Below are 19,466 nucleotides of genomic sequence, written 5' to 3' on the forward strand. Positions count from 1 at the left end.
GCAGTTTGAGACCCTCGGATTCCGGGGGCTCCTCTTTTTTGAGTTAAATTTAAAATTTAAAATTATTTTTCTCAACTAAGTTGGATTTATTATGATTTGAGTATATCTCTAAATTAAATCCTTTTGTCTTGGAGATGTTCTCCCTCCCCTCATTGTAAGCATTGCTTTGGGACATCCCATATAGTAATGAATGCCGCTCTGTGTCCCGTGATGTACGATAAAGAAAAAGAGATTTTTAATACAGCTTACCTGTAAAATCTTTTTCTTGGAGTACATCACGGGACACAGAGCTCCCACCCCTCTTTTTTGAGGACCATTTTGGGAGGCATACTGCTTGCTACAAAACTGAGGTACTCCTCCTATGGGAGGGGGTTATATAGGGAGGGGCATTTCCTGTTTGAGATTGCCAGTGTCTACACCTGAAGGTACTCCATATAACCCATATAGTAATGAATGCCGCTCTGTGTCCCGTGATGTACTCCAAGAAAAAGATTTTACAGGTAAGCTGTATTAAAAATCTCTTTATCTGTAAGTTTCTGACCGATACCAATTCTTTTGAAAATTCTTGAATATCAGCCATAATGTTCTCAAATATCAGCCATAATAATTGGCTGCTTCGATAATCGGTCGACCCCTAGTTTGGATAAGGTAGGGAAGGGTATAAGCCCTGTTTTTATTGCTGTGCTCACCAACAATTTACGCAGCACTTTATGTACTGTAAATTAGCCCCTGCACTCAAGGAGTTTACAATCTAAGGTCCCTATTTTATATATATATATATATATATATATATATATATATATATATATATATAGTGTGTGTGTGTATATTTTATATATATATATATATATATATATATATATATATATATATATATATATACACACACACACAAAAAAATCCTATTTAGACGAGAGCCACCTATCCTTCCAGCATGTCTTTGGAGTGTGCGAGGAAGACCAGAGTACCCAGAGAAGACCCACACAAGCACAAAGAGAACATGCAAACTCACTGCAGATAGTGTAGTGTCTTGGGTTCGAACCAGGGAGCCCAGTGCTGCAAGGCAGAATTGCTTTACGTTTACCACCATAACAGGAGATGAGAAAAAAAATCTTCCAGTTCTAGCAGTGACAACTGTCTAAAGTTGTCTCTACTTTAGAGAGATTTATTTTCACTTCCTGTTATGGTTCCAGGAGAGAAACTGAAGAGAAATCTCCCCAACAGGACACAGAAAATAAAATTTTTGACTATAGATACATTTTTAGCCTTGTATGGTTCTTGTTTCTAGTGCCAATTACATTTGAAAAAAGTATATTTTGTTCATAGGATGCAGTTTTAAAATTTGTACTAGATTGTTTTAGAAGCTTCAAATATGTGTTTTTTATTTTTTGTTTTTGTTTGAAAATATTGCTTCAGCTCCAGGAGTCTCGTGGTTTTAAAAGAAAAATAAAAAAATTGGAAGAAATAAATAAAAAGCTGACTCTAGAACTAGAACATGAACGAGGAAAGTTGTCTGGACTTGCACAGTCCAATGCTACTTTGCGTGAACATAACAACGTTATTGAAACTGCACTGGCAAAAAGAGAGGCAGACCTGGTCCAACTGAACCTGCAGGTATAGAATAAGTGGACACACTGCGGTCCTTCTATCTGTATCGATATTCTAAGAGGATTTCTTAACTAAATAAATTGGAATACAGCTGGTTGTGTGTGTTTTTGATATTTAGAACAGCGATTGAAGTAGCAAAATTCTATAGAGTGTATGAACAGGTGATGTCATGTATATACCTTAACCCTAACCATACCTCTGGTTATGATGATTTATGGCAATAAGGAAGTTTGACTGCTGCAGTACACTTAAAAAGGTAGTTTCTTCTGGTTGTTCTTACCTCTGAGTGGTGATGGAGTGTTTCACCTGGGAAGAAACGCAAGAAGATTGTTTGGGAAGCTGTACACATAGTTGCTTGAAGATGATCACATTTAAAAATTTTCACAGTGACTGCTGGTATGGGATTTTTGGTAGTATATTATGATTTTGAATTTTAACATGTATATTTCCCCAACTTTTTATATTCCTGAAATTGATTTTAGATGCAGTGTTTAGGATGAAAAATTAAGATTGGTTAATTAAGTTAGTGATTTTGAGCTGATATAAAGTATACATGTATTTATTGGCTATGATTTACCAAATTCACTTCATATGTAATAATGTAATGCTTTCAAGAGTTTAATTCAGTATTCAAAGCCATTCTGTGAAAAAAAAAAAAAAAAACTGACTTGCTTCTCAAAATCTGCCACATTATAGCTTTTTGATATCCCTAGCTTTCTTCTGCCAAACAGATTTAGGAAATTGGGCAGGTCTATTCAGTGCCTGGATGTCATGTAATGTGCAGACCGCTGAGCACACTGCAACTGCCAACGCTAAAAAGGAAATAAAATAGCTGTTGACGGCAGCTGATGGTGAAAAGGCTTTTCTGTCGCTGGCAACAGTGCGGTTAGTCTTGTCCCCCCATGGCATTAGCATGTAAGCTGTAGTCAGCACAGCCGAGTTGAGGTAACAACACTGCCCTGATTTCAGAATGGGTGTGCTAGTGTTGTCACCCCAGTAAAGCAAGTGGAAAATATGCACAGTTCTGGCAGGATAAATAGGTATTTTTTGGGGGCTTGTAGAGGGCTAGTGGAAATCAAAATGCACAACAAATTTGCATTGAATATTTAACTGTAGTTCAATTAAAAAAAACGAAATCAGCGGCAGACAGACTAGATTTATATTCCCTACTTTTATTGTGCAGACTAGTGATAATTTAAAATGAATATGTTGCATGTAATGCTAGTGAATGTGACTTGTTTTGTACCCCTCAAAATTTGTAGACTAGGCTCCTTTACTTTGTAAGTTTAGGTAGGTTTTTTGAGATAAATACGAGTTATATCACGCAAGAAAATAAGCCTGGATTATTTAGGTAGACAAGTGTTTTTGATAAAAGGCAGAATTTTTTTTTTATTATTGAATGGTTATTGAAATCCCTGAGGCATTTTTTATTCTAATACAATATAATGTAATTATTTTTAAAAACAGAGGTGAAGTGAACTTTTTGCAGGAACTTTCATCCCAGATTTTTCAAGAACTTTTTTCTCATTTCAATTATGTTTTTGTGTGACAAAAGCAGGATTGGACCTACAGCAGGTGTCAGGCGAATAATTCTGGCTTAAGCCGATACTTTAATTATTTTTTTTGTTCAACCCAGTGGGCTGATAAAAACAAAACAAAACCAGGAGCTCACTGCGCTAACTATGCAATGTTAGTACAGTGATCTCCCCGCTGAGCTTTTGTGTTCTGATAAGGGGGTCTGCCCCCAACCAGCCAGAACACAGTGGTTAGCACTCGCAGCCATTGGCTGTAAGCACTTATGGAATTGGCTGGTTGGTTTTCCAGCATGCCCGTTTAACAACTTTATCCAGCATGCCCATTCTATATTTGACCTGTGTGTACCAGGCTTTAGCCACTTCTCTGCTTTTGTTTAAATACTTTGTCTTGAACAGGTACAGGCAGTTCTTAAACGTAAAGAAGAAGAAGATCGGCAAATGAAAGAACTAGTGCAGAGTCTACAATATGCCTTAGAGAAAGAGAGAGCAAAAGTCAACAGTCTTGCTGAACAGGTAACACACTGTCTGACACTGCTGTTTGAAAAAAAGTACACCAATATAATTTTTAAATATTTTAAAATGGGACAGCACTGTTGATTTTTAGATAGTCTTTTATTTTTGAAATGTATTGGTATGTTATTTTCACAGGTTGCTAGCACCAAGGCCGAAGCTGCACATAACAGGAGGCACTACAGGGCTGCAGCACTTGAGCTTAGTGAGGTAAAAAAGGAACTTCAGGCAAAGGAACAGATGATTCAGGCACTTCAGGCTGAAGCTGAAAAATTACAGTAAGTAATTAATAAAAAAAAAAAATCCTCAGTAAGGGCAAATGTAGTACAGATCTGCTTTGTCTATCATGCATTGAAGTACACAGTTTGACAATGATTAGGCAACCTAGGATTATACTGCTGCTTACAGGAGAAATGTAAACTATGCACGTAGAAGACTGAAGGGCAGCCTCCTTAATACTTTTACCCCTCTCACCTCATATCTATACAGTTATGTATAGTGTCCCAGGTTAATGGATGTCTCCTTTCTTTCTGCTACAGTATAGATTTTTCTTAAATTGGAAAATGTTCTACAGTTATTGTAAATTCTGGAAGTCTCTCCAGTTATCCTGGATGTTCAGGTTTTCCTGGTTGATTAGGTATACTGGTGCTTTCTCTGCAATGGTCCTGCAGTTGGCAAGAACTATCTTGCACACTGCTTTCAGTTCAGGCCTGTGTCTGTTATTGACATACCTATTACTTATGGAGTTCTCGTAACCACATCTGTGGAAAGTTGGCCATAGGTGGGTAGAATTCCGAACAAAATTTCTTGGAAAATAATGTTCCAAGAAAGTTTGTTTTTTCTAATCATTAGTGGGTCAAATCGACATTTATTTTCTACCGCAGTGATAAGAAAATTCGAAGGAGTTGGATGGAAATATTTTCTCGAAGGAACGAATTTCTAACCGTGTATGTGGTTTTTGTTAAGTCCGTTATTTCCAAAATCAAGTGTTCAAAGCAATTGAAATCAAATCAAAATCAAGTGTTAAAAGCAATTGAAATCTCTTGAATGACATTTAAATGTTTTGAGAATGTTCGCTTCCTAACAAATTTCTTTAGAAAGTCTATCCATCTATGGCCACCTGAAGTCTTGGTGTGCCCATGTCTAAAGATTCACTGTTGTGAGTGACCTGCCTGCTTTGTTCTCTGTTTGTTTTATACCGAGGCCATTTTGGGAAGGGGTTAAAGGATACGTTCATGTTAAATGTTATACACATTTTTAGGGTGTAACATGTTCCCACTCCTGCAGCCTCTCACTGATTTAACTACCCCCCCCCCCCCAAAAAAAAATTGTGACAGTGGGCATAAGATATCCTCCCCCCGCAACCGCTGTCATAATTTGAAAAGAATGCAACCACATCATTCATTCACAGAGATCTGTAAATAAATGAACTACAAGTACCTTTGCAGCTGACATCTTGTGCTCAGTGAACTACCAGGCTACTAGCTGTTGGTAGTTCATTGAGTCTTCCTGTCATTGTGTAATTGCCTGCCTGTATGAGATACGAGCAGACAGATACACTGACAGTCTACAGGAGCCTGAGATTGTACCATAATCTGCTGATTAGGGGTGCAATGCTTTTACATTTTTCTACCTTCTCTTTACTACTGAACTTGCTTTAAATACAGTTTTTTTTTTTTTGTAATTTTGCAATCTAGCCACTTGGGGAGCCCCCTTCATTTTAATTTTATCCTCAGACTGTGGTGTATTTACCTTTTTAGGAGCTTGCCACTTGGGGGAGCCATGTTATTTTTTTTATTTTTTTTCAGGGTTCGCTATTGTTTCTCTGGCTGTTGGCTCTGTTTTGGCGCAAACTGCCATTTTAACTTTCCTGCCTCTTCCTTCATCCGTTAGGATGGCACAGCACTTAAAGAGGGAACATGTGCAGGAATGCACAAGAAAATGCTCATATAATATCTTTGCAACAATTTGTGAGATTACACAAGATCTTAAAGAGGAACTTGGTTACCTGTAATGTTGCTACCCCCCCCCCCAGCACTGCCATCTTTGAGGCATGGGAAACCCTGGCAGTGCACAGATGTGCAGTAAGTTTCTGCCAGGTCCCAAAGCCCAGAAACACATCTGCACAAGTACGGTATCCGGTGCATGTACAGTCAGGGACACCGGGGAGCGCTGTGTCATTCTCAACTAAGTGAGAAAGGCGAAAATTATTTGTTGCAGCACTAAAAAGTCAAACGCTTAGAAAAGCAAACATTTTTTTAAAATCTAATTGTTAGAGAGAGAAGGGGAGGAACAAGGTGTGAATAAGTTATTTTAGTGAGTTAGAGGTGCCTTGTATTGCTAAATCTGCCGGGAATCCTCCAAAGGATTATTTCAGACATGAAGATTCTCTCTTCCTTTATAGACAGAGACCCCACCAGCTAAATTTTAGTTAGCGGTTGTGTCACCACAACTGAAAGAGACTGTTTGTTTCTAGATGCGGCTGTGCCTTCCACTTTGGAATCAGGATGCCACTGTTTCATCCAATTCTATGATGTCTAGGCCTGGTTATCATAGAGCTAAATGTTCGGAAAGGTATTTCCACGTAATCCTCTATTTCAGAAGTTCCAGAAAGTGGTCCTCCAGGTTTCAGAATCCCTGTCTCTAAGTGAATTTGACAGGCATTGGATATGAAAGGCCTAGTTATTTATTTTACGCATTTAAAGTCGACTCTAGTGAGTGTTCTCTTGTTTTCATCCAAATCCAAATGATGGCAAATGAGGGAAGGAAGCGGTGTCCTTCAATTGACTCTGAGATAAGGATTTTATGACGAGTACAAAAATACTATTTTTTGTCTTCCTACACACACGCAAGACCTGAAAAACTTGATCTTGATTATTCAATAAACCATACAAAGTACTGTATAGCCACCAGTCAGAATGCACTGATGTTAGACCAATGGAAGATGATTACTGCACTTTGCTTTTTGTGCGTTTTATTAAATATCTTGTGTGAAATAAATGTCTATATTTGCCATTGTGTATGTTTACAGTAAATATAAAATAAAATTTTATTAGGATTTATATATGCAGCAGGCTCAATGTGATCGTTTGCCATGGTTTTACCCTGTAGGACTCAGGATAAGAAACACTCTGAAGAATTGTCCCAGTTCCAGCAGGAGCTTGCTGAAGCCCGCTCCCAGCTGGGGCTGTTGCAGAGGGAACTGGACGATCAACTCGGCAAAAAGCCTGAAATCAGTCAAGAGGTAATACAGAACTTCTGAAATGTTAAACCCAGACTATGAAAAACTCTCATTACGTGTTATACAAAAGAGTGTGCATACTCACAAAGCCACTAAAGCATTTGTTTTGTGTACAGTAGAGTCAAACATACCTATTTGATCCAGGCTTCAGGTGTCTCCTCACATCTTCTGTGGTCCCCACTGCAGGATGAGAATTTGTAGACCAGCTGGTGTCCTCTACGGAGCATGCTTAACTTCAGTTCCCGTCTAAGCTCTTCATTTGCTCTTTTTTCTTATCTATACAGCCCACATGACTATAGAGTCACACATGGGCATCTACAAAGTGGTAAATGACACTCCCATCCCTCCTCCTCCATGTCCTCCTATTGCAAAACAGTATGGGGTGGGATATAGTATGCCAATTGATTACATTCACTAAGAAACTAACAGCTGCTTAGTTTTAGAATAAATCCATGAAAAATATATCTAATGGAGGTTGTAAAATGCAATGCTAATATCTGTAAAGTAAATAAAAGAGCCTTGGATACAGATGCGGTCTAAACAAAATGAAAGCTAGTGTCAATCATCTTTGACTGCGCATACACCATATTAATGCACAGATTGCAGCCTTGGTATAGCCATCTTTTTCCAGGGCCTAAAAACACTATGCCTTGTCTCCTACTCCTGTGTCTTCCCTATAATTTGCTGTGAGCTGTGTAAGGGAAATCTGAACGTAGATCGGTGATTGGTGATCATTTGCAGACAGTGTGGTCCTCTTGCTCGTTCATAATTTTACAATTTTATTGATCTGGTGAGTCCATTTTGGTGAGAGTGGTGAAGGATTCACACAGCGGTGGAGCACTTGATGCACTTATAAGCAGAGACTTTTTTTATAAATGTAATATTTTGTGACCTTTTATATTTTTGCTGTTTCTCTTTATCATAAATTGTTTTGAGTTTTTTTGTAGCACTTTGATTATATTGCAGAATACGATTGTTTGCACTGTAATTTGATAAACACTAGCACTTTTTTATATTTTTTTGCACAGATGTTATCACACATGTGATGATATACAGTATATAGATGTATGTTCTGATTTTTCACTATTTAAGATTATATTTTTTGGGTTAATGTGCTGACCAGCGCCACTCTTATCATTATATAAACCTTCCCCAAAGCCCTTGTCACAATAAGGGGAGTGGAGGGTCTTTTCTCTGGGTCACAGATGTATCAGACCTGTGGGTTCAATTGGTGGTTTCAAAGGTGTACAAAATAGAGCTTAAACCTCTACTACCTACTCACTGCTTTCTTTTTTCAAATCAACTAAAATCTGCCCAAGGATAGTTAGATCTGCAGAATGCCCGAACCACCTCTTGTCCCAGGGATTCGTTTTGCCAGTACCAATACAAGACCGGTTCAAATGATTCTACTGAAAGAATACTGAAGCCCAATGGGGGTAATAATCCTATTCTGGACTTAAAATCGCTTAAATTCCTTCAAATAAAAAAAAAAAAATAGAATCCACAAGGTCAGTAATTGCCCCTCTGAGACAAAAGGAGTACATGACATCTGTGGACATTCAAGATGCCTATTTGCATATTCCCATTTGCCTACCTCATCTGCGCTTTTTGTGCTCCGCATTGGCAGACGACCACATCCAGTTTGTTGCATTGCCATTTTGGTCTATTTTCTGCTCCCAAAGTGTTCACTAAGGTCTTAGCACCTCTACTTTCCCGTCTCAGAACCCAGGGCAGCCAGGTCACAAGCTATCTAGATGATCTTCTACTGAATGACTCCTCTCCTTTCAGAAAATGCCCACAAGACAATTCCGATTCTCCAAGCTTTTGGCTCGGTGATCAATTTCAACAAATTTGTTCTTCAGCTTTCCTCTCTGTCTGGAATATTTGTGTGTGGTCCTGGACACATCCCAAGCAAAAGCATTTCTCCCAGAAAATAACGTTTCTTTCTCTAGAAGCACATGCTTAAGAATTGTGGCATCCCACAATGAGATTCTCAATGAAAAAATAAGTCTGCCACAGTCCGGGCCAGGCTCGGAGAACAGTAGTTTTGGCAGTTGAAAGGCTCCCACCGACCAGCAGGATAAATACATGAAAAGATCACCCTGGCAGATGATGCAGGCTATCCTGAGGTGTGGAGTTTAAGCACTAACTGGTATTCACCAGAGGCCTTGATGGTGAATGTGGGTTTTGCTGTGTGTTAGTACCAGGTCACGGTCATCAGGATCACTCCACCAGGAGGTGAGCAAGCCGGGGTCCAGTAGCAGATATAGCAGGTAGAGATCAAGCAGATACATAGTCAGTAAACAAGCCAAAGGTTGGTAACACGTGTTTGCAGGTTGGGATCAAGCAGAAGCATAGTTGAGGAACAATCCAAAGCTCTGTAATGTGTGGTAGCAAAGATATAGACGGCAGGAGAAGTGACAAGAGCAATATATTGGCAAACAGGAAGTGAAAAGCTCCTTTGTCACCTCCTCCCATGCTCGCCTCCAGGATTTCTCCATAGCCTCACCCATTCTTTGGAACTCCCTACCCCAGTCTGTCCGACTGTCCCCTAATCTTTCCATCTTTAAACAATCCCTGAAAAACCTTCTCTTTTAAAGAAGCCTATCATGCTTCTAACTAATACACTGTTTTACTTTCTCTATTAGCTCATCCCCCACAGCTATTGCCTTTTGTGTCAATTGACCCTCCATCTTGGATTGTTTGCTCTAAGGAGCAGAGACCTCTGATTCCTCCTGTACCAAATTGTAATGTAACTGTAATGTCTGCCTTCATTTTGTTAAGCACTGTGCAAACAAATGGCGCTATATAAATCCTGTATAATAATAATACTTTGAAGAGTGGAGCAAAAGAGTAAAACAATGATTCCAATTGCAACAAACTGACCCAGAAGAACCTGGTACACAGATATACTGGGCCTTCTAGCAGACTACCCCTGTCCACTTTCCAAAAGGCTAAATCTGCTTTCTCAGGGCCTTCTAATCCATCCTGGTTATCAGTCTCTAGCTTTAATGGCATGTCTGTTGCACCTAAAGGATAGAGAGGTTTCTGAGTGTCTCATTTCTACCTTGTTAAAAGCAAAAAAAAGCCTATTTCCAGGAAGATCCGATATCACACCTGGAAATTCATTTTTGGTTGGTGTGAGAAGATGCACTTTAATCCCAGAGACTACTAGTTCTTATCTATTCTTTTTCAAGGGCCTCTGGTTTCACTCTCCCTTGTGAAAACCTTCAAGATGTAAACTACTGTGCAAAAGTCATAGGCAAGGAATGAAAAAAATACTGTAAATTAAGAATGCTTACAGAAATTAAAGTGTTATTAATTAACTAAATGGAAACTAAATGAACATTCGAGAAAAATCCAAATTAAATCAATATTTGGTATGACCACCTTTTTGCATTCAAAACCGCATCAATTCTTCTTGGTACGCTTGCACACATTTTTAGAAGGAACTTGGCAGGTAGGTTGTTCCAAACATCTTGGTGAGCCACCCACAGATCTTCTGTGGATGTAGGCTTCTTCAAATCCTTCAGTCTCTTCATGTAATACCAGGCAGACTTGATGTTGAGATTAGGGCATTGTGGGAGCCAAACCTTCACTTCCAGGACTCCTTGTTCTTCTTTATGCTGAAGATAGTTCTTAATGATATTGGCTGCATGTTTGGGTTTGTTGTCTTGCTGCAGAATAAATTTGGGGCCGATCGCATTCTTCCCTGATGGTATGGCACGATGGGTAAGTATCTGCCTGTATTTCTTAGCATTGAGGACATCATTGATCCTGACCAGATCTCCAACTCTTTTTTCAGAAATGCAGCCCCGAACTTGCGAGGAACCTCCACATTTTGACTCATCAGTCCTGAGCACCTGCTGTCGTTTTTCTGCACCCCAGTTCCTATGTTTTCTTGCATAGTTGAGTCTCTTAGCCTTGTTTCTATGTCCTATATACGAAAACATAGGAACTGGGGTACAGAAAAATGGCAGTAGGTGTTCTGGGCTGATGAGTCACTTGTAGAACCTTCAGCTTCCAGAGACCAAAAATACAGCACATCCCTTGTATTGCACTATTCCACCACCACATAATAAGTAGGGGCCATCCGCTAAGCTGCTGAAAGGGGGAAAAAAATAGCAAAAAAAAAACTTTCCTTATTTTATTTTCTTAAAATGTAATGTTTGGTAATCTATTCAGGTAGCATTACAGCCAATAGAGTTTACATTTTGTTTTGTTTCTTTTTTTTATATCTTAAAGTTGCACTATTTCTGTTTTATGAAACTTGGTTTTATTTATAAAGGCGTTCTATATCGCAACAGATTTTTCTTTTTTTTATAACAAACATGTCCTCCTCTTCTGGGGTCCCCCAGCGGCCCTCCTCCTCTCCTCAAGTGCCCCGACAGAGAGCCGCTTTACATGGGGGCACACCCCCAGGTCTTGCTGCTGCGTCCATTGACACAGACAGCAGAACTCAGCCCCGTCCCCCGACTAACGTGTCACTGGATTTGATTGACAGCAGCGGGAGCCAATTGCTCCTGCTGTTATTAATTTATTCATTGAGGACCTGAGACAGCGGCTGGAACTGCTGTGCTCGTCCCCGTCGCTGGAACAATATAGTTCAGGTAAGTAAAAGGAGGGCTCTGGGGTGCTGCTGCACTAGCACTACAAAAGATTTTTCACCTTAATGCATAGAATGCATTAAGGTGAAAAACCTTGAGGGTTTACAACCCCTTTAATATCATAAATAAGAATAAAAAAAAGATTTTTACTTTAAGATTATATTATGAGTTTGGCAATTGTAGTGAAATGCTTAAATAATGCATTACAATTTATCTAAACCGATTCGATTTTAGTCAACTAAAACAATTCAGATGACTAAAAATATGACTAAAACGGCATTTTAGTCAAGACTATGACAAACTAAATCAAAATTTGCATTCAAAATTAATACTGAACAGGACTTGGAGCATGTTAAAAACAAATGTGATTCTTGCAGGCTAGGGTGGAGTTTACAACTCCCTGACTGTGGGGGGACATGTCCTCACAGCAGTAAAAACTACACATCAACAGTCTGAAACTGAGAGCCATCAAACAGCCTCTACAGTATTGGACCTCCCTTCTACAAGGTCGCCCAGTCAAAGTACAGTATGACGATGCCACAGCGGTAGCCTTTATTTATAATCAAGGGAGCACCAGAAGCCTAGCAGCCCTAAAAGAAACAAGTATACAAATAAACAAATCCTCTCATGGGTAGAAACTTACATTCCACCCCTTTTGGCCATCCACATTCACGGAGTGAACAATTGGCAGGCAGATTTTCTAGGCAGTCAATGCCTAGCTCTGGGGGAGTGGTCTTACAAAATCACTGTCAAAGTTGGGGAAAATCAAATGGGGACATGCTGGTCTCCAGGTTCAACAACAAGCTGAACAAATCTGTGGCGAAGACCTATGATCCTCTAGCCTTCGAAGTAGATGCTCTGATGATTACTTGCACTAAATTTTAACTGGTTTATGCCTTTTTTTTTTTCTTTTTTTATGAAGATGCTAACTTGAGAGCTGTGCAGTGTAGAAAAGGAATGGGTCCCAGTGTTTCTAATTGCACCAAAATTGGCCCAGAAGAATGTGGTATATAGACCTACTCAAACCTCATGGAGTTAGGCAGGGTTATAAGAGTATGCTCTAGAGGCAGCCCTAGCAAACATTTTTGCCAGTGCCCAATCACCTGAAGGTAGCCTGTGCAGCCCCTACACCCCCGCCACATGGTATCCAAAACAAAAAATGTTTTGTCTTTAAGCCGTGGGATTATCTTTCCTGCAACCACAGTTTGCAGGAAAGAAAATTGCTCAAAACCACCATCAACACAGTCCGTGTGGATGAGGTATTCGCTCCCACAGAGCCATGGTTTTCTCCCGGTGGTGGGAAGCCAACCCCACAGGAGAACACGGTGATTATTGCTTACGGCTATAATAACCACTAGCAATAATCGCATGTAAAACCTGACAGGCTGGTTGTACCCAAGTCGATCCATTGTGTGTACATTCAGCCTGCCCGTACATGGTTCGAACCTCAGCCGGTCCCTGCTGTACATCTTCACATTAAATCTTGCAAGCAAGACAAATATAAGAATTTAAGCAGTTTTTTTTATTGGAATATTGATGAACATGCTGGCTTTGGAGAAATATTATAGGTATTTTTAAAGAGAATAAAGGTTGTTTTTTTTCCTGTTTGCTGTAGCAATACTGTGTATAGCTTTTTATATCTTTTTTTTTTATTATTATTATTTATTTTTTCAGGTGGAAGACCTTAAATGGCAGTTGGAACAGAAGGAGCATGAGCTTCAGTCTATGAAGCAGCAACTGGACATGACTGAGCAACGCAGCCATAGGGAGTTGGAAAATGTTCAGACCTTGCTTCAGGTACGCTATACTTCCACTCCTTCACTGATTTATAATCCATCTAGACATTTGATATGCATTTATTCATCTCTCTTTAAGCCTAAAAATGAAACCACCTAAAACGTTAATATTGCATTTAAGTGATCTCACCCATTAGAAGGTGTGATGTACGTGTTAAGTTATACATTCAACCAGCACATTTGCAAAAGTGCCTTAAAAGCTGTCTTTATTTACATGGAAGCAAAGCCACCTAAAGAGAATCTGTCATGAAACTAATAGAGAGTGCCATTGTTGACAATGCTAGTTTCCTTATTGACATTCAGTTGCTTTGTGGCTGACCCAGAAAAGTGTAGAGATGATAAGTTCTGGCACATTTATGATTCCTTTTTACAGAGGCATTTTAAATACAGTAATTTTTAAGTGACTGGTAAATGTGCTGGCCAATACTGTTTTCTATCCCTTCATTTATGAAGGGTATGTATTGCTTGCAAACACAGTCATAACAGACTCTAAATGAACAGTCATTAAAAAATAATCATTATGTTACTTGTATAAAAGTGGTTTGTACAGGGATGGCTATACTTTGTGATCGTTTTGCTAGGCAGAAAGTCTGAGTTTAACAATGTGGACTCCCTGTTGCTTAATACTTGAGGTGCAAGTGATGGGTGCACTTTAACCTGCACATCTAAACATATCAGCGGGCATATTTTTGTGCATTTTCATATGAAAATTACAAAAAGTATGACATCTGAAAAACTGTATGTTCATATGTATCATAGATGCATTTTACACAGATAATTGTTTGATTTTATATGTGGATGTTTATTTGAAGCCTTGTTTGTTTTACCTACTCTTTCTGTCCTTCTTAGAATCTAAAGTCTGAGCTTGAAGTTGTTCGAGAGGATCTTACTATGACCCAGAAGGATAAATTCATGCTACAGGCAAAGGTGATTGAGCTGAAGAATAGCATGAAAACCTTGCTGCAGCAAAATCAGCAGCTGAAGCTGGATCTTAGACAAGGTCGTCTAAAGAAGGTGCTTATTTACAGGTTTCATTTATCTTTAAAGCAAAAATATTTCACTCCTATGAGATAAAAAAAAAACTCGAACGTGATTATTTTGTTTTTTTAGTTCAGTCTGATTTTATTGGGTAAGAAAATCTAACGTAGAGATGTGATTACATAACATAAAGGAGAGCTAGGCAATTCTACACATAACGCAATTGTTATATATAAATTGTCATGTGTATGTTTAATTCTAAATGGTAGCATCTAGGTATGTCCTTAACATAACCTATAACTCAATTGAACTTCGTATACACCACCATCTGCAGTATGGCCGGTGGATACTTGGATAGTAACATACCAAGATGTATGATATTTCAATGATCAAAATGACTCGATAAAGGTAATGCTGTTTGGATCACATAATTTCCTTGAGGTGAGACAAATTGTTGCAGGGTGATTGCTCGAAGATTACATAAATGTCAGGAGGTGTTGAGAAAAGGAAAGGGAAGAAACAGCGTTATAACCAAAAAGGTATGGCTAGAAGTCCCTCCATCTAGGTTAAGCGGTGGTAGGGACAGGGTCTCCTTCGGCCCATGAGATAAACTCAGTGGAATAACGGAACATAGACCACATGGTCCAAGTCTTAGAGAATTGCTTATCTTTATCCACTTGGGGTCATATGGCCTTCTAATTAAAAAAATATAATTTATATGAGGAGTGGTGGAACCAATCCAGTATTCGTGCGCGTACTGTACCCTTATGATTAATAGAGGCATATGGAACTCCATCACCACCTCCGAGTCTTCGGGAGCGAAAGTGTTTCATAGTGTATCCTAGGTCGGGCCTCTTTCCAGATAAAATTGAATAACATCTGGTGAAGCTGTTTAAAAAATGAAGAAGGTATGTGAATAGGAATTGTTGGGAACAGGTATAGAAACCGAGGGAGAACATCCCATTTTCAAAGCATTCACCCTGCCTAGGCAAGACAGATGCCTGGTCACATAGTTGGACATATCTGTCTTGGTTCTGTGGAATAGGGGGATGAATTCCTAGAAAACAACTGTGTTACATCTGTGGGTACATGGATTCCTAGATAGCGAATGGAGGTGGAATCTGTCTTAAAAGGAAATGTGGTAGAAATTTGGTGAAGAACCTTTTTTGCAGCAAAATATTGAGTATTTCTGATTTACTATGATTCACTTTGAAATTACTAATTTCCCCAAACTTGCTAAACTCCTGTAATATGGGATGTAGGGATGACCGTGGCAAACATTAGAAGATCGTCGGCAAAGAGGGATAACTTTGTGTGCATAGGGCCTACCGAAATACCTTTTTAATATTAGAATTACTGTGATGAGCGATGGCAAGTTTTCCATACCAAGGACGTAAGGAAGAGGAGACAGAGGACAGCCTTGTCGCGCCCCATTATGTATAGAGAATGTGGGGGACAAAGCCATTTACACAAAGTCTGGCAGGTGGAGAGGAATAGAGGGACATGATCTGTGAGAACATGTGGGGGCCCAGACCTATTTGCATTAAGAACAAACAAAGGATTTGACAGTCTAGCTGATCGAACAGGGGGCTTGAGGGTCCCTCAGGAGAGATATTATATAGGGACTGATAGAAATCCCTAAACGTCTGGGTATATTTTAGAGCGTGCAGTGACCGACTCCCAAGCTAAGGTCTGTGAGGTATAAACGTAGAGAATGGTTTTGGGTGTAAGGAGCAGGCTAATGGTCTACCACATTTATTTTGGAACTTGTAGTGATATAAGGCAACCCTGTCTGCATATGTGCGAGCTGAGGCCTCATACAGTTCCAGTAGAGGAGACAGAGCCATGGAGACCTGTGAGAGTCTCCACTGTTAGAGCCTGTTATGCTTAGTTTCCAGATCCTGACTTTTGCATGGTAGACACTACAATGGCCGAGCATTCCTTCTTAATGCGAGCCCCAATTTGTATAAAGCTTTCAGTGCCTCCCACTACATCAGTAGCGGGGTAGAGTCCATGGCAGAGTCCATGACGTGGTCTGTAAAAAAAGTTAAAGATGGTCTCTGTAACCTGTGCAAGGCCATCCGAATTCGTGAGGAGCAAATCTTTTAAACGCCATGTCCATTCCTTCGCTGAAATGGAGGGAATCGACAATGTCAAGTATACTGGAGAGTGATCAAACCATAGAATCTGTTACATGCAGGTGACCAATTTAAACAGCTATGATCTACCAAAAAAATGTATTGGTAGGTAGATATTGGCGATTAGGAAATTTTCATTGTGGGGGACAAAATTTACAAATGCGCTCCGTCCCTCGGGGTCAACTAGATGATCATTCTGTGTGATAGGAAGCGTTTTATGGAAGACAATAGACACTCCTTTGGCTTTCTGAGAAGGGTTTGTACTGTAAACCCACCTGTTAAAATATCTGTTGGAACAGAAAGGGTGGAAGTGCGTCTCTTGCAAGAGGAGCACATTTGATCTGGTGTTTGTGCATCTGATAGAGGATTTGCATTCGCTTGGATGCAACGTTAAGGCCGTTTACATTGTAGGAGCAAAGTTTCAGCCGAGGATGAGATATTGCCTTATGGGCCATGGTGGAGTGTGAAGAAGGGATGAAGTATGGGGAGCCAGGGAGGTAAAAGGGAAAGGAGAAAGCAGAAGAAGGGAACTAGTAGAGTCAATGAATATAGTAAATTATAACAATTGAGCAGAAACACACCTGGGTATGGGTGCCTGAAAAACACTAGAATGCCTGCACATTTATTTAACTAATATGCTTCAGATTTAATGTGTATGATGTGTTATGTCTTGTTGTGGTTTTTTTTTTTTGTTTTGTTTAAGAAATTTAGTAAAAACATTAATAAAAATAAAAAAAAGGAATGCCTGTGCAAGCGAGACACTACGTGAAATATCAAGTTTTAGGCACAATTTGTGCCAAACCTATTGAGGGAGAGAGGTCGAAATGGAGAAAAGCGAGGCTGTGATCCCGACAGGCATTTGTAGCTTTAATTGGAACACATCTGTTGGCTGCAGCTTGAATATGAAACGGTAGAAATAAGTATACCCTAAAACATGTAATCTGACAATAACAAGTTAACCATGAACAGTAACTGTAAGGCCCCCTGAGGAGATGTACCACAAGTGTTACTATTGAAGCACCCAAGTGCCAATCTAGAGGGTTCAGTAGGTCATCAATCCCCAGGGTACACGAACCTGGGCCTGAAAAACTGTAACGACTCATGTGGGTAATGTAGAGATATCTTAAAGAGAATACATTTTTTCCCCTTTCGTCTTTCAGGACAGCCTTGAGATATATGGCTCCTCCCCCTGGGACAGGAAACGCATGTGCCCAAATCATAAAAGGCGGTCCTCCAGGCGGCCTCCTTTTTTGTGTTTCCTGCCGGACGGGAAGGAGCACATCAGGAACAGTATTGGGAAGCTCCTTATCTCAGGGCTGTCCTGGGAGAGCCCCTGGGTGAACCTTGTTTCCCCTGCAGCACCTCTCTGTCCTATGGGGAAGAGAAGGTGGCTGAAAGCACTGCTGCCGTTTGTTGCTCAGAGAGAGCAGGACCCTGGAAAGACTACGGCACCGCTCTGCAGGCTTACCTGGTGTTAGCTGGCAGTGAGGAGGCGAAAGACACTTGAATCAGCCGCGCGGTTGTCGGAGGACTTCCAGGTAGCGCAGGGCGGTGCTATGCGTTCCACTGAGAGGAAGTGAGAGCTTCCAGCGGAATTGCGTCATCCAGGGGCACATGAAACAGTGTTTCGGTTTCCAGGCACGGCAGTGTTTAAACAGGGACACGGAGGAGGTGAATTTGGCCAGAGAGACTGAGCTATCACCGAGGATCATGGAGGGTGCAGCGGCACAATCGGACTCCGGCTCCACAGGCTCTGGTGCCTCTCAGGTAAGCGTGGTGAGAGCAGACCATAGCTTACACTGCAAGGTTAGGGCTTTAGGCTCATTTACCCTCACTAGGTGGGGAACCTGTGGTGATGGGTCAGGCACTCCCTAGGATTACCAGGCACAGTGGTGGCAGGTGCAGGACTGTGAGTGACTGGGGCTGTTTTCTCAGTTTTTTTTTTTTTTTTTTTTTACAGGTTAAGGCCCACGACAGAACTCAGATGCAGCCTCCTAGGAAGAAGTGTGCCGTATGTGGGACAAAGTTAGGTTCCAGTTGTGACAAGCCTCTGTGTCCAGAATGTGTCAGTAGCCTAGTAAAAGACGATTCAGTGACTGCTTGTCACAAAATACTATCCTCTGTGAAGGATGAAATTGCATATACTTTCCAGTCATTTAAAGGGTTAATGGATAGGATGCAGGGTCCCTCTTCATCTCTCCCCAGAGCTTCTAGCATGCCTTCTCTGTTACAAGAAAGAGAAGAGGAGGAAGATAGGGAGAGGACTCCCAGGTCAGTTGCATCCTCTCAGGCAGGATCAGCATCCGATTCAGAGGGAGAGGGGGATTCCTCCAGGACATCAATATATAAATTGTCTTTGGATGATGTTGGGAATTACTAAAGGCTATTTATGACACGTTAGAGATCCGTGAAGAACAGGTTCAACTCTCGAAGCACGACCTAATGTACCAGGGGTCTAGTGCAAGTAAAACCAGGGTTTTTCCCGTTCATAAATCCTTGATTCATACAATTCTGCGGGAATGGGGACAGCCTGAAAGGAGACCTTTCTTCTCGGGTAGCCTCAAGCGCAGATTTCCGTTTGAAACGGATGTGTCTTATGCTTGGAATAAAAATCCCAAAATAGATGCACCTTTAGCTAAAGTGTCAAAAAAGACTGACTTGGCTTTGGATGATCTTGGGTCCCTCAAGGATCTGATGGATAAGAGAGGGGATTTTCTGTTAAAAAGAGCCTGGGATGCCTCTTTCATAGGGCTGAAGCCAGCTCTCGCAGCTACTTGTGTGGCCAGAAATTTAGAGTGTTGGCTCACTCAGCTACAGGCGCACTTCCAGACAGGATCTTTTAAAATCCTTCCCGCTTTTATTCAAGGCAGTAGGATTTTTGGCAGATGCCTCAGAAGAATCCGTAAAATTAGCGGCCAGGTCAGCAGCTCTTTTAAATGCTAGAAGAGCAGTGTGGCTAAAGACGTGCACAGGAGATGCCGCCTCTTAGCTAAAACTGTGTGGGCTACCTTTTTTGGCGGACCACCTGTTTGGTCCCGGTCTCCAGGAGGCGC

The 19,466-nt window shown here is 40.5% G+C and overlaps 1 protein-coding gene across 3 annotated transcripts in view; it reads left to right on the forward strand.

The window, feature by feature from the left end:
- The window catches only part of GOLGA3 (golgin A3), a 106,565-nt gene that overhangs the window by 73,378 nt on the left and 13,721 nt on the right, over window positions 1–19,466 (forward strand). For all 3 annotated transcript variants that reach the window (XM_040347791.1, XM_040347799.1, XM_040347795.1), the window contains exons 17-22: window positions 1,417–1,614; window positions 3,540–3,656; window positions 3,792–3,931; window positions 6,765–6,897; window positions 13,176–13,298; window positions 14,147–14,311. In XM_040347791.1, coding sequence (XP_040203725.1) covers window positions 1,417–1,614; window positions 3,540–3,656; window positions 3,792–3,931; window positions 6,765–6,897; window positions 13,176–13,298; window positions 14,147–14,311 — 876 coding nt within the window. The remainder of the gene's footprint in view (window positions 1–1,416; window positions 1,615–3,539; window positions 3,657–3,791; window positions 3,932–6,764; window positions 6,898–13,175; window positions 13,299–14,146; window positions 14,312–19,466) is intronic.

This window comes from Rana temporaria, chromosome 1, assembly GCF_905171775.1.
Source record: "Rana temporaria chromosome 1, aRanTem1.1, whole genome shotgun sequence".
NCBI classification, from domain to species: domain Eukaryota; kingdom Metazoa; phylum Chordata; class Amphibia; order Anura; family Ranidae; genus Rana; species Rana temporaria.